The sequence below is a fragment of the Oncorhynchus nerka genome, linkage group LG22 (genome assembly GCF_034236695.1).
Source record: "Oncorhynchus nerka isolate Pitt River linkage group LG22, Oner_Uvic_2.0, whole genome shotgun sequence".
NCBI lineage: Eukaryota > Metazoa > Chordata > Actinopteri > Salmoniformes > Salmonidae > Oncorhynchus > Oncorhynchus nerka.
In genome coordinates, this window is record NC_088417.1 from 54,719,095 (window position 1) to 54,733,408 (window position 14,314).

General features: G+C 43.1%; 1 protein-coding gene and 1 long non-coding RNA gene across 2 annotated transcripts in view; one reads left to right on the forward strand and one right to left on the reverse strand.

Annotated features, from left to right (window-relative positions):
• Nucleotides 1-6,771: 6,771 nt before the first annotated feature.
• On the reverse strand, nt 6,772-11,451 carry LOC115105358 (creatine kinase M-type-like). Its single transcript, XM_029627305.2, has 8 exons — nt 11,344-11,451; nt 9,431-9,637; nt 8,881-9,035; nt 8,579-8,711; nt 8,168-8,339; nt 7,915-8,038; nt 7,599-7,788; nt 6,772-7,302 (listed from the first exon to the last, which is right to left on the reverse strand). The coding sequence occupies exons 2-8, from the start codon at nt 9,621-9,623 to the stop codon at nt 7,124-7,126; spliced, it is 1,146 nt and encodes a 381-aa protein (XP_029483165.1). The 5' UTR covers nt 9,624-9,637; nt 11,344-11,451; the 3' UTR covers nt 6,772-7,123.
• LOC135563786 (uncharacterized) overlaps nt 10,132-14,314 on the forward strand; it is a 46,525-nt gene continuing 42,342 nt past the window's right edge. The window contains exon 1 of the long non-coding RNA XR_010460501.1: nt 10,132-10,688. This is a non-coding gene — a long non-coding RNA (uncharacterized LOC135563786). The remainder of the gene's footprint in view (nt 10,689-14,314) is intronic.

Here is a 14,314-nt window from a genome sequence, read left to right on the forward strand (position 1 = left end):
CTCCGGCTTCACCCTGGATGACGTCATCCAGACCGGTGTTGACAACCCTGGTGAGTGACATACATTTCCCACACACCCCCGGAGGATAGTCACTAACCGCCGCAAACACACAATAGACCCCTGTCAAAGATAAAGCTGAGCAGGTATCAAAACCCGACAACAGTCTGCACAACCAAGTTAGGGCTCTAAGAATCAATCGATCGTAGCCCTTTTTTGGAACTGTAGGCTTCACTGTGGGAACCACACATGCAGAGATCATCCGTTCACCTACTCTGCGTCTCACAAAGACATCGCGGTTGGAACCAAAAATCTCAAACTTGGACTCATCAGACCAAAGGACAGATTTCCACAGGTCTAATGTCCATTGCTCGTGTTTCTTGGCCCAAGCAAGTCTCTACTTCTTACTGGTGTCCTTTAGTAGTGGTTTCTTTGCAGCAATTCAACCATGAAGGCTTGATTCACGCAGTCTCCTCTGAACAGTTGATGTTGAGATGTGTCTGTTACTTGAAGTCTGTGGGCTGAAATTTCTGAGGCTGGTAACTAATGAACTGCAGCAGAGGTAACTCTGGGTCTTCCTTTCCTGTGGCGGTCCTCATGAGCGCCAGTTTCATCATAGCGCTTTATGGTTTTTGCGACTGCACTTAAAGAAACTTTCAGAGTACTTAAACTTTTCAGAATTGACTGACCTGCATGTCTTAAAGTAATGATGGACTGCCATTTCTCTTTGCTTATTTGAGTTGTTCTTGCCATAATATGGACTTGGTCTTTTACCAAATAGGGATATCTTCTTTATACCAACCCTACCTTGTCACAACACAACTGATTGGCTCAAATGCATTAACTTCTTCGAGATAGGGGGCGCTCTTTTAATTTTTGGATAAAAAACGTTCCCGTTTTAAACAAGATATTTTGTCACGAAAAGATGCTCGACTATGCATGTAATTGACAGCTTTGGAAAGAAACAACTCTGACGTTTCCAAAACTGCAAAGATATTATCTGTGAGTGCCCCAGAACTAATGCTACAGGCGAAACCAAGATGTAATTTCATACAGGAAATGGTCCAGATTTTGAATGCGCTGTGTTCCAATGTCTCCTTATATGGCTGTGAATGCGCCAGGAATGAGCCTGCACTTTCTGTCGTTTCCCCAAGGTGTCTGCAGAATTGTGACGTATCTGTAGGCATAACATTGGAAGATTGACCATAAGAGACTACATTTACCAGGTGTCCGCCCGGTGTCCTCTGTCGAAATTATTGCGTAATCTCCAGCTCCATGCGCGTTCCATTTTCTTCAGAGGAGAAAGTCAACTGCCACGAATGATTTATCATCGATAGATATGTGAAAAACACCTTGAGGATTGATTCTAAACAACGTTTGCCATGTTTCTGTCGATATTATGGAGTTAATTTGGAAAAAAGTTTGCGTTGTAATGACTTAATTTTCGGGGGGTTTTCTTACCCAAACGTGATGAACAAAATGGAGCGATTTGTCCTACACAAATAATATTTTGGGAAAAACTGAACATTTGCTATCTAACTGAGAGTCTCCTCATTGAAAACATCTGAAGTTCTTCAAAGGTAAATGTTTTTGTGAAAATGTTGCATGCTGAATGCTAGGCTTAATGCTATGCTAGCTATCAATACTCTTACACAAATGCTTGTTTAGCTATGGTTCAAAAGCATATTTTGAAAATCTGAGATGACAGTGTTGTTAACAAAAGGCTAAGCTTGAGAGCAAATATATTTATTTCATTTCATTTGCGATTTTCGTGAATAGTTAACGTTGCGTTATGGTAATGAGCTTGAGGCTATAAATAGGATCCCGGATACGGGATTGCTCGTCGCAACAGGTTAAGAAGGAAATTACACAAATTAACTTTTAACAATGCACACCTGTTAATTGGAATGCATCCCAGGTGACTAACTCGTGAAGCTGGTTGAGAGAATGCCAAGAGTGTGCAAAGCTGTCATCAAGGCAAAAGGTGGCTAATTTGAAGAATCTCAAATATAAAATATATTTGGATTTGTTTAATTTGTTTAAATGCGGGGTCGAGGCCAGTTGCCCTGGTCTTCTCTAGGAATTTTAATGCTATGCATCCAAAGGGTTTTATGGTAATACCTGCGCTCCAGAGTTCATTGCACAAATGCTTGTTTAGCTATGGTTCAAAAGAATATTTTGAAAATCCTGTCAGGTTGAGATGAGAGGTGTTCTTCTGATCAACCTTCCTCATGGCCTCCAAGGTCAAAAGGTCCTGGCTAATTGCCAAACTGTCCCTTTACCAGCAAATCCTAGGTCGACCTCGGTAACAATTTCAGGTTCCTCCTCGGATGGAGCTTCAAATATATCCCTTAACGCCTGGTTGCTCCTTCCTTCCTTTCGGTGGAACGTTGGGTCGCTATTTCTTCCTCTGCTGCAGAGGAGTAATGGGCTTATTTCTTTTCTCTTCTTTCCTGTCCCCCTTCTTTGCATAACGTCATCTGCCGAAGCTCCTTATATAGGGACAGTCTCTCCCGATCAATAATGGCACCTTCAGCTGCGGCACTTTCCCGGCCCTGACTGTACACCTTCCTTTTGGAGTGAGAAGCAGATTCACAGTGGGGTAATAGTGGGTGTCTCCATGGATACAGGATACGGCTATAGCAGTGTTGCGGAGGTCACCATCCGCTCCTCTACTAACGTAACCATACTTTGAATAGCTACCACATCTTGTCCTTCGAATTGCACCGGAATCTCTGAGGCTGGGGCTATCTCTGCTAACCAACAGTGTTGATCCTGCCCCCTCAAAACGGGATGTGTGGGGGTAGGCAGTGATGACTCCGTGACCAATCCTTGCTAGGACATGGGGCATAATGGTTGGGAGACTGACATTTATAACACCGACCCTGCTGTGTGGTGGCTGTCCCAAACGTTTCGGTTGAGTCGTGGTACTGCAAGACTCCTATGTTCCTCCAGAACTATTATTTTTAGGGCCATCCATCGTCTTGATGGTTCCTCCGGGTCTACTGGAAGAATCTTGATTTACTCACTTATCCTTGTGTCACTCGTCCACCTAATGCCCGCATCCTCCACCAATGTGAGCGTACTCAAGTAATTAGGCGTCACTCTAAAGCGGGAAGGTGGAATAAACGAGTCAGGAAAAGGTTTTTCTGATTGAACACGGTTCTCTATTGAGAGTATTTTTGTCAACAAAAACATTCAAACATAATCAATGAAAAATCTTCCAAGGAAAACACACATCTTCTTCTCCAGATGATAATCTTTAAACTACAACAAACATAAATCACGGTTTTGTCACCGTCTTAGTGGTTCTTTCACAGCTTCTCTCTCTCGGTGGCCATCTTCCAGAGATAGTTTCCCCCCTCTCTTCTGGTTTTATAGGGGAAGGAGAGAGCTGTGCTTAATTGACTCTGGTTACCTTGTCTCCCAGGCTCTGTTGGGCAACTATCCATGAGCCCAGCCTGCCCTCTAGTGGTCCGTCCACACTCTTTTTTTGGTTACTACATGATTCCATATGTGTTATTTCATATTTTTGATGTCTTCACTATTATTCTACAATGTAGAAAATAGTAAAAATAAAGAAAAATCCTTGAATGAGTAGGTGTGTCCAAACTTTTGACTGGTACTGTATGTCCCCAGAATTACCATATAGTCCAAAAAGTTGACTCAAGTTTGACAAAAAGCACCTGGAAGTAACTGGATGATTATCAAGACTCCTAGAAGAATGTTCTATGGACAGATGATTCACAAGTATACCTTTTTGGGTGACATGGGTCCCATTGTGCCTGGCGAAAACCAAATTGCATTCCACAAAAATAACCTCCTACCAACGGTCAAGCATATTGGTGGTAGTGTGATGCTTTGGGGATGCTTTGCTGCCTCGGGACCTGGACGACTTGCCTTAATAGAAGGAACCATGAATTCTGCTTTGTATCAGAGAATTCTACAGGAGGATGTCAGGCCATCCGTTTGTGAACTGAAGCTAAAGCGCAGCTTGGTCATGCTGCAAGACAATGATCCAAAACACACAGTCAAGACTACATGAAAATGGCTAAAAAGCAAAGTCCAGACCTAATCCCAATTGAGATGTTGTGGCAGGACTTGAAACGAACAGTTCATGCTTGAAAACCAACAAATGTCATTGAGTTGAAGCAGTTCTGCATGGAAGAGAGGGCCAAAACTCCTCAACAGTGACATGAGAGACTGATCAACAACTACAGGAAGTGTTTGGTTGGAGTCATTGCAGCTAAAAGTGGCACAACCAGTTATTGAGTGTAAATGGGCAGTTACTGGAATTGGGTGTTGCGTAACTTTGTTAGCTAAATACATAAAATAAGTATCCATTTTTCTTTTTGTAAACTCAGGTTCCCTTTATCTAATATTAGGTTTGGTTGAAGATCTGATAAAAGTCACTATCAAAAAATGTGCAAAAAAAGAGAAAATCAGAAAGGAGCAAATACCTTTTCACTGTGTGTTATTTTAATAGTGTAATGCAAACCAAAGTTTTCATAAATGGCAACTTCACCAAATAATAATAATAATAATGAATGGTATTTACACGGAACAAAAAGATAAACACAACATGCAACTATTTCTAAGATTTTACTCATTTACAGTTCATATAAGGAAATCAGTCAATTTAAATAAATTCATTAGGCCTTAATCTATGGATTTCAATTTACTGGGAATACATATGTATATGCATCAATTGGTTACAGATACCTTTTTTTTCAACGGTAGGGGCATGGATCAGAAAACCAGTCAGTATCTGGTGTGACCATTTCCCTCAAGCAGCGTGACACATCTTCTTCGTATAGAGTTGATCCGGCTGTTGATTGTGACCTGTGTGGAATGTTGTCCCACTCCTCTTCAATGGCTGTGTAAAGTTGCTGGATATTGGCAGGAACTAGAACACGCTGTCCTACACGTCGATCCAGAGCATCCCAATCATGCTCAATGGCTGAAATGTCTGGTGTTTATTCAGGCCACGGAAGAACTGGGACATTTTCAGCTTCCAGGAATAGTGTACAGATCCTTGTGATATGGGGCCGTGCATTATCATGCTGAAACATGAGGTAATGGTGGAGGATGAATGACACGACAATGGGCATCAGAATCTCGTCATGGTATCTCTGTGCTTTGAAATTGCCATCGATAAAATGCAATTGTGTTCGTTGTCCGTAGCTGATGCCTGCCTATACCATAACCCCACTGACACCTCTGTTCACAACGTTGACTTCAGCAAACCACTCACCCCACACCATACATGCTGTCTGCCATCTGCCCGGTACAGTTGAAACCCGGGATTCTTCAGTGAAGAGCTGACTTCTCCAGTTTGCCAGTGGCCATCGAAGGTGAGCACTTGCCAACTGAAGTCGGTTACGACGCCGAACTGCAGTCAGGTCAAGACTATTTAAGGGGATGACAAGCACGCAGATGAGCGTCCCTGAGACGTTTTCTGACAGTTTGTGCAGAAATTCTTCAGTTGTGCAAATTCAGCTGTCTGGATGGCTGGTCTCAGATGATCCCGCAGGTGAAGAAGCTGTGTGTGGAGGTCCTGGGCTGGTGAGGTTACACGTGGGCGGCGGTTGTGAGGCCGTTTAGACGTACTGCCAAATTCTCTAAAATGACATTGGAGGCATCTTATGGTAGAGAAATTAACATTAAATTCTCTGGCAACAGCTCTGGTGGGCATTCCATGGTAATTGCATGCTCCCTCAACTTGAGACATCTATGGCATTGTGTTGTGTAACAAAACTGCACATTTTAGAGTGGCCTTTTATTTTCCACCTGTGTAAGGATCATGCTGTTTCATCAGCTTCTTGGTATGCCACACCTGTCAGGTGGATGGATTATCTTGGCGAAGGAGAAATGCTCGCTAATAGGAATGTAAACAAATGTGTGCCTATGGAACATTTCTGGGATATTTTATTTCAGCTCATGAAACATGGGACCAACATTTTACATGTTGCGTTTATATTTTTGTTCAGTATATTTAGCGCTTTCAAGGTCTCAAAGTCGCTTTAACTACTGATGTTCTTATAAACACGCCTCCAATACTTATGCTGAAGGCCCTGACATGCTGTGTGACCTTTCATGAATTTGCAGGAAAGTTGTCAAAAACACATTGCATAAACATAAGAAACAAACATTCTTGGAACTTTAAAACTACCTCCCTAATGTTCATGGAAATATTAATTATCCAGGGAAATGTACAAATATGAATGGCTACCCATTGTTTACGGTTTATGTTGTTGTTAAGTGATAAATATTTAACATCACTTGTCTGTTGCTGTTGCTCTTACTGTTGATAATTACTCATGTTCATGCTTTATTGTTGGACAGTTAGGCTTGTTAATAGCATATTTGCCTACTATCCAGCTAATACACAACCACCACACAATTTTGTTTCAATGTTGATTCCAATTTGTGGGCCTCAACCTGCATTGCTACTTTGTAACAACACATTGAAAACCCTGCCAGTGCCTGTGTGTTAAAAGGTAGTCACTATTAGAGTTAAGACATTTCTGAGGGATTACATTTTTTTTTTACACCAGAGTAGAGGGAATCCAACAATAACCAACAGTGTTGGCCAATGTTAACTTAATTTGCAACTATTTACAGAATATCTGTGAAATTGAAAGTGTACAATTAACTCTGTGTACTGTGGGACCATATAAACACTTTTTTATTGTTAAATTGAACAATATTAGACTTGTTTTAACATTTACAGTGACTTATCACGAGTGTATGACCAAGAAAGACCAAGCCATGTTGACATCCATTTTGGTTCATGGGGCCAGGTTTATTGAATCACAATTGAAATGGTAACTTTTTAGAACCAAAGTTCAAATTAAGGTGACGCCACATCTGTCAGGCAAGCCGACTGTAGTGGAGACTGATCCCCGGATGTTACTGACTGAACAGGAGAGAAGTGGAAAAAAACGTCTGAAGGAAGAAAAGGAAGAAAAAGGAGAAAAAGAAAAAGGCTGAAGAAAAAGATGTGAGCAGCAGTCAAGAGTCTCTAGAGCGACCATCAGTTTCCTCTGTGCGGTAGTTGGTTGGCTCGATTTCACATGACTTGACAATAGAAAAACAAAAGATGAATAGTGACGTCAACAACTCTTTACTTCTGGGCGGGGATCATGCCGTCGATGGCCTCTCCCTTCTCCAGCTTCTTCTCCATCTCCACCATGAGCTTGACACCATCGACCACCATCTGGACCTGATCCACCTCAGAGGAGCCCAGACGGTCAGCGTTGGAGATGTCGAACACTCCACCCACGGAGGCGGTGTCCACGCCACCTGGAGAGAGCAAGGAAAATGGGGAGAGAGGCGAGTGTAAGTGTTTGTCTCAGACCATCTCTGCATCACTACTGATACTATAAATTATTCAGATGTCAACAAAATACAGACTCAATGAATAGATGTCTTAACAGCTGTGGGACATGGCTCTTTCATAATAGCTTTCGCTCATGCTAATCTCTGTTCCTTTTACATGTTTTGTTGTGAAAGGGAAGACAGCTGTGATCTGTGACGAATTAGAGTTGAATATATCAGCAGCTGTTCTGGATGTGTTTTTTTGTTGTGCGTGTGTGTACCTGTGCCACGCTTCTGCAGACGCAGCCTGCCCAGGATCTCCTCGAACTTGGCGTGTGTGCTCAGCTTGGGCAGCTTGACGTGCACTCCACCACGCAGGCCGGTTCCCAGGTTGGATGGGCAGGTCAGCACATAGCCGAGATGCTCGTTCCACATGAAGCCATGGTTGTGCTTTTTGAAAGTCTCCTCAATCTGTCAGGTAAGAGAAACAACCCTATATCAACATTGTTGTCTTTGTCTCTCTGCGGTTTCATGTATTTCCATTGTTTTAGGGGTATTTTTGGGCCATATCAAAATGGTTTGAGTACAAGAACGTACCCTTTTCAGACCAACGCAGAAGCGTCTGAAGACCTCCTTCATGTTGCCACCCTTCTCCATGGAGATGACACGCAGGTGATCCTCCTCATTCACCCAGACCAAGAAGCTTTTGGCATCGTTGTGCCTTCAGAAAGGAGGGACAGGGTTTCACATGACACATCACCACGATACATTGTGGGATGTTCTGCACAATACACCATCTGGTTCCACAAACAGTATTGTTTTGGTGTGGGCCTGTGCTCGGGTTACTCACCAGATTCCTCTTGCGTCGGGCCAGTCACGGGCCATACCAGCGCCCAGCAGCAGGGGGGAGACGGGCTTATCAAACAAGAAGTGGTCGGCGATCAGCTGCTCCTGCTCGGCATCGGTCATCTTATTCAGGGGGTAGTACTTTCCCTTGAACTCACCATCCAGGGTGTCCAGGGCTGGAGAGACAGAAAAACCCTCAGTTTCCCCTCACTCTTAACATGGTATCTCCTGCATGGAGTTATTTGACACCATGCACAAGTCATTGCAACTAAGGATTCACTTTTGACCTCCATTTCCAATTAATTAAGAATTCGGATCTCAATTTCCGATAAATACCCTTTTGTTAGTTTTACTGCCTAGCTTCATGAACAATCCTATGGATGCATATGTAGCTATTGATAGCTGGGTGGCTCACCCTCGACAGACAGTCTCTCCACTGCTCTGCGCTCGCCACGGCTGTTGTGGGGGGGCAGGGTGTATCCCTTGATGCTGCGGCCGGTACGCACACGGCTGGACAGGACGTAGTTTGGGTCCAGGTCATCACCTCCCTACACAGAAACAAGGTCACAACTGAGTTTTAGACCTGAACATTTCAACAAGTCTGTGATTCCCAACCTCCTATGTGCTGCAGAGATACCTTTTGCCATCTTTCCATTCTACACTTAATCGAGAATGAAACCAAGAAAACATGTCCAACAAATGTATACAAAGCCCTACCTTCAGGTTCTCGAAGTTCAGGTCGGTCTTGTGCTTGTCTGTGGGCTTGTATCCACTATGACGGTCTGAGATGATGGGGTCCAACAGATCCTTGAAGACCTCGTAGGACTCCTCATCACCAGCCACGCAGCCAACGGTCATGATGAAGGGGTGACCTGAAGACAGAGAGAGAAGTGGCTGTAAGAAGCCAGCAGGTCTACAGAGTACTAATATACCACTCTGTGGTGTATGCTGCATATTGAATACATGTGAAATGTATGCTGAATATTGAATAAGGTAACCTGCAAATCTAGTATCATGTATGGTTGTGGAATTAGTATGTCTTGACTGTAAATGGGATATAAGCATCTGCTAAATAGCATGTATTATTTTTACATGTTTTAATTGCAATGGTATTACAATCGATTGATTCTTAGAGCCCTAACTTGGTTGTGCAGACTGTTGTCGGGTTTTGATACCTGCTCAGCTTTATCTTTGACAGGGGTGTATTGTGTGTTTGCGGCGGTTAGTGACTATCCTCTGGGGTGTGTGGGAAATGTATGTCACTCACCAGGGTTGTCAACACCGGTCTGGATAACGTCATCCAGGGTGAAGCCGGAGGGGGTCTGCTTGTCCCTCAGCTTGGCGTACATGTCCTTGGTCAGCACCTTGGCCATGTGGTTGTTGTGCTTTGTGAGGTCAGGGTACTCCTCCTCAACTTTAAAGTTGAGTTTGAAGTTGTTGTGGGTGTTACCGAAAGGCATGATTGTGTTTAACACTGCAGGGGAGAAAGAAAATAGGAAATCTTTAGATCTTTAATGTCTATTTGCACAGAAAACAACGCACAAAACCTAATATTAATACTAATATTATCTGAAATGAAGTTCCCTGACACTGACAGTGGAGTAGAGTCTATAAGGAGTGCTCTGTCTCAGGCCCAGCGAAACTTACTTTAAAAGACGTTTAATGTAAAAGACGGCCAACATTTAAAAGATTACTGGGGGATACTCAGTAAAACGGCTGCAAAAACTCTTATTGGTGTGTATACCCCATATCCTAGTTACAAACGTCAGTCAATGTCCCCGTCCACTGTGTCATGATTCTGTTTGGAATAGATAAGCGGGAGAAGCACATTTGTTGGGATATATTTAAACACCCTCACCCCAACCTCTAACATTCCACCCCTAACCTATATTACCTTCCTCCCTTATGTATGGAACATATTTCCACACCGTCCACTCACGTAAAGAGACCCCCCCCCCCCTCACAATATAGCCCCATACCCTACAGTGCGATCACTCAACACGTTGGGTCCTATCCATCAGAGAGACCAACTGGCTGTCGTGCCATTACCCTTTCCAGACCCTCTTGTTTTTTATAGTTCTTAACACAAGGGTCAATTGATTTTAAAGACCAACTCATTAATTGAATTGTATTCACTATACTTGATAGGTCATTTACCAATTCACAAATTGTATTTCTTTCTTATTATTTTATTAAACTTTTACCCCATTTTCGTGATATCCAATTGGTAGTTACAGTCTTGTCACATCGCTGCAACTCCGATACGGACTCAGGAGAGGTGAAGGTCGAGAGCCATGCATCCCCCGAAACACGACCCTGCCAAGCTGCACTGCTTCTTGACACACTGGTCGCTTAACCCAGAAGCCAGCAGCACCAATGTGTCAGAGGACACACCGTACAACTGGCAACCGAAGACAGCTTGCAAGCTGGCATGTCACAAGGAGTCGTTAGAGCGCGATGGGACAAGGACATCCCGGTCGGCCAAACCCTCCCCTATAACCCGGACGATGCTGGGACATCTGGCCGTAAGTATTGACACAGTTGTTGCATCACATACCCATGTCCAAAGGCAATTAAAAGGATGTGACTGTTACAGTAACTGTCTGAAAGCAACTGCTAGACATTTTTTTTTTTACACCTGTTCCAGAGATGTTTAGACGCCTCATACTGTATCGGATTGTGAGACACTTACTTATTTACCTCAGTATCCACACTAGAGAACCATTTGCTGAAACAAACCTTATAAAACCTTATAAAACAGTTCACAACTTCACAACTTAATTTTTTCAAAACAAATCGGTCTTTGTCAAACGAGCCAAGAGAATCAGACTCCTACTAAAATATGCTGTCAAATATTCTACTGATCTGAAACCTTTCCAGAATGCCCCATATGTACATTTACATTATTGATTTTGCATCGTTAAGCCTATTCATTTTTTAAAAGTATGATGACAATTAAAAGACAAAAGAAAGACAAAAGAAAAGTAGCTACATGTGCAGGAGAGGTAAAGCACTTCCCCCAAAAAAATTATTTAGCTAACTCTAAAATTACATGTTGTAAACCTATTCTCCCCCCCAAAAATGTTTTGCTCAGAAGCTTTTCCAAGTCCAACTAATCAAAACCACCAACCTGGCCTCCCAAAGCTTTAGCTATTCATACAAAGCGCAACATTGAGTTACCTGCACACCAGACAAGAAAAAAAGTAACAGTCCTTGGGATCAGATCCTGTTCACCAGAGCCAAAATATAGAGGTCACCCAACTCTGAAGGTCCTTGCCCTCAGCTTATATACCGGGCAGACACGCAGCCATTGGCTGCCCATTTTACTGCATTCCGGTCTCTCATTGGCCCAAGCCGGTCTCTGATACACAGTTTACTTTACGGAAAGACTGGATTTACATCTTAGTCATCCAAGACGAGGCTGCAGCTGCACACTCACCCTCTGAACCCCTCCCACCCCTCCACTGTCCCCCTGCCATAGTGCCTGTGGAGGGGATCTGGTGTTTTTTGGATTCCATCCAAGATTTTTGCAGTCGACTCCCGACTCCTGCTAACAGAGTAATTGGAATTGACTCTCTTGACTCCAACTCCAAAACTAAAATAATCAAGGCTAATCAATACGTCAGCTTAGCTGCTTTTTTAAAACATTCATTTAAAACACAATAAAAGGACAGCTGGTAGCTGCTCTTTAATTCAGAAACATGCTATTGTATTATAGATATATGTATCTAACACTATCCTACAATAATTGATTCCAACGAAATTCAGACCCCTTACTCAGTACTTTGTTGAAGCACCTTTGGCAGCGATTATAGCCCTGAGCTTGGCAAACTGCATTTGGGGAGTTTCTCCCATTCTTCTCTGCAAATCCTCTCAAGCACAGGTTTGATGGGGAGCGTTACTGCACAGCAATGTTAAGGTCTCTCCAGAGATGTTCGATTGGGTTCAAGTCTGGGCTTGTTTCCAAGTCCCTGCCAATGATAAACCTCACCACAACATGATACCGTCACCACCATGCTTCACTGTAAAAAGAAAGCAAAGGGACAATGAAAACTTTCAAACAAAGTCTACTCTGACCCAGTCTTGTTCTGGGCTTCTTTATGGCCACTGTATGACTAAAGGTGCTGTCAAAGAAAGATTGGAAGATCCATATCCTGACGGTCATGTCTGTCAGGGAAGTCTTTCCGGTGATATGTTAGAAGAGACCCAATGTAATCTGCCTCACTTACTAAAATGAATATGCTGGTCTCCCTTTCTCTGCTGTTGGCTTTCCCGTATTCATGTGAGGAAATACCATTCGAATACCAAGGAGGACGTGTTTTAGGCGGCATTGCCGTTCACGACGAGACAAGCATCAAGGGATAAGAATTCAAGTGAATACACATTTGAGGCATGAAAATAGATTGGCGTATAATATCAAATGCTAAATCCATCGTGTGGGAAGCAGACCTGCGTTCCATTAGTATTTGTTTTCTTTGCAGCAAAGAGTGTTTGATTGAGCCTATCTGGAGGGCCAGATGGGCATGTTTTTCACTTTTGGGGCTATTCATGGTTTGCACCTCCGTCACTCAGTCAATTCATGCCATTATTATGAATGTTCTAAAGATGCCTCAGCCATAGTGCTCCTCTGGATGTTGTATTTCCTAGTTGTTGACGTCATAAATATGAGTTTTGAGTTTTGTCACGTGCACAAGTACAGTAAAATGCCTTTTTTGTAAGCTCTTTACCAACAATACAGTAATCAATATCAGTAGTACTATACAAAAAAAGTAAAGTAGAACAAAAACACAAGAAATAGAAATAAGAAGAACTGCGACGGTCCGTGAGGCGACGCACAATTGGCCTAGCGTCGTCTGGGTTAGGGAGGTTAGGGAGGGTTTGGCCGGTAGGGATATCCTTGTGTCATTGCGCACCAGCGACTCCTGTGGCGGGCCGGGCGCAGTGCATGCTAACCAGGTCGCCAGGTGCACAGTGTTTCCTCCGACACATTAGTGCGGCTGGCTTCCAGGTTGGATGCGCGCTTTGTGAAGGATCAGTGCGACTTGGTGGGTTGTGTTTCGGAGGACGCATGGCTTTCGACCTTCGTCTCTCCCGAGCCCTTACGGGAATTGTAGCGATGAGACAAGATCGTAACTACTAACAATTGGATACCACGAAATTGGGGAGAAAAGGGGGTAAAAATTCTAAATAAATCAATTTAAAAAGACTGTCGATAAAGGCTCCTGAGACCACTTGGAAATAAATCTTAATCCCCAAAGCTTTATTGAAATATCAAGTTTGAGAGGAGTACAGTGCATTCGTAAAGTTTTCATACCCCTTGACTATTTCCAAATTTTGTCGTTACATTTTGTTACCTTATTCTAAACGTTATCCTAAAATTGATATACTGAAATATCACATTGACATAAGAATTCAGAATTCAGTACTTTACTCAGTACTTCGTTGGCAGCGATTATAGCCCTGAGTTTGGCAAACTGACCCTCTATACCATTTGTATTTCATTAACCTTTGACTATTGGATGTTCTTATAGGCACCTTTGTATTGCCAGTGTAACAGTATAGCTTCCGTCCCTCTCCTCGCACCTCCCTGGGCTCGAACCAGCAACACAACGACAACAGCCACCATCGAAGCAGCGTTACCCATGCAGATCAAGGGAAACAACCACCCCAAGGCTCAGAGCGAGTGAAGTTTGAAACGCTATTAGCGCGCGCAAACTACCTAGCCATTTCACTTTGGTTACACCAGCCTCATCTCGGGAGTTGATAGGCTTGAAGTCATAAACAGCGCAATGCTTGACGCACAACGAAGAGCTGCTGGCAAAACGCACTAAAGTGCTGTTTGAATGAATGTTTAAGCGCCTGCTTCTGCCTACCACCGCTCAGTCAGATACTTAGATACTTGTATGCTCAGTCAGATTATATGCAACGCAGGACACGCTAGATAATGGTATGGCATCAGAGTATATGATAATCAGAGTAGCAGCAGCGGATATGATGATTGTATGAATGTGTGTGCATGTTATGTGTGTGTGAGCAAATTAAGTGTATGTGTGTGAGTGTGCTCTGTTGGTGTGTCAGTGGGAGTGTGTAGAGTTCTGTGAGTGTTTATAGAGTCAGTCCAAAAATAAAATTAAAGGGTCAATGCATATAG

Excerpts from the sequence above, each read along its gene's own strand:
- LOC115105358 (XM_029627305.2), bottom strand. The coding sequence starts at position 9,623 with ATGCCTTTCGGTAACACCCACAACAACTTCAAACTCAACTTTAAAGTT. Across the intron at positions 9,036-9,430 it reads GACCGGTGTTGACAACCCTG|GTCACCCCTTCATCATGACC; the intron begins GTGAGTGACATA and ends CTCTGTCTTCAG. Across the intron at positions 8,712-8,880 it reads TGAACTTCGAGAACCTGAAG|GGAGGTGATGACCTGGACCC; the intron begins GTAGGGCTTTGT and ends GTTTCTGTGTAG.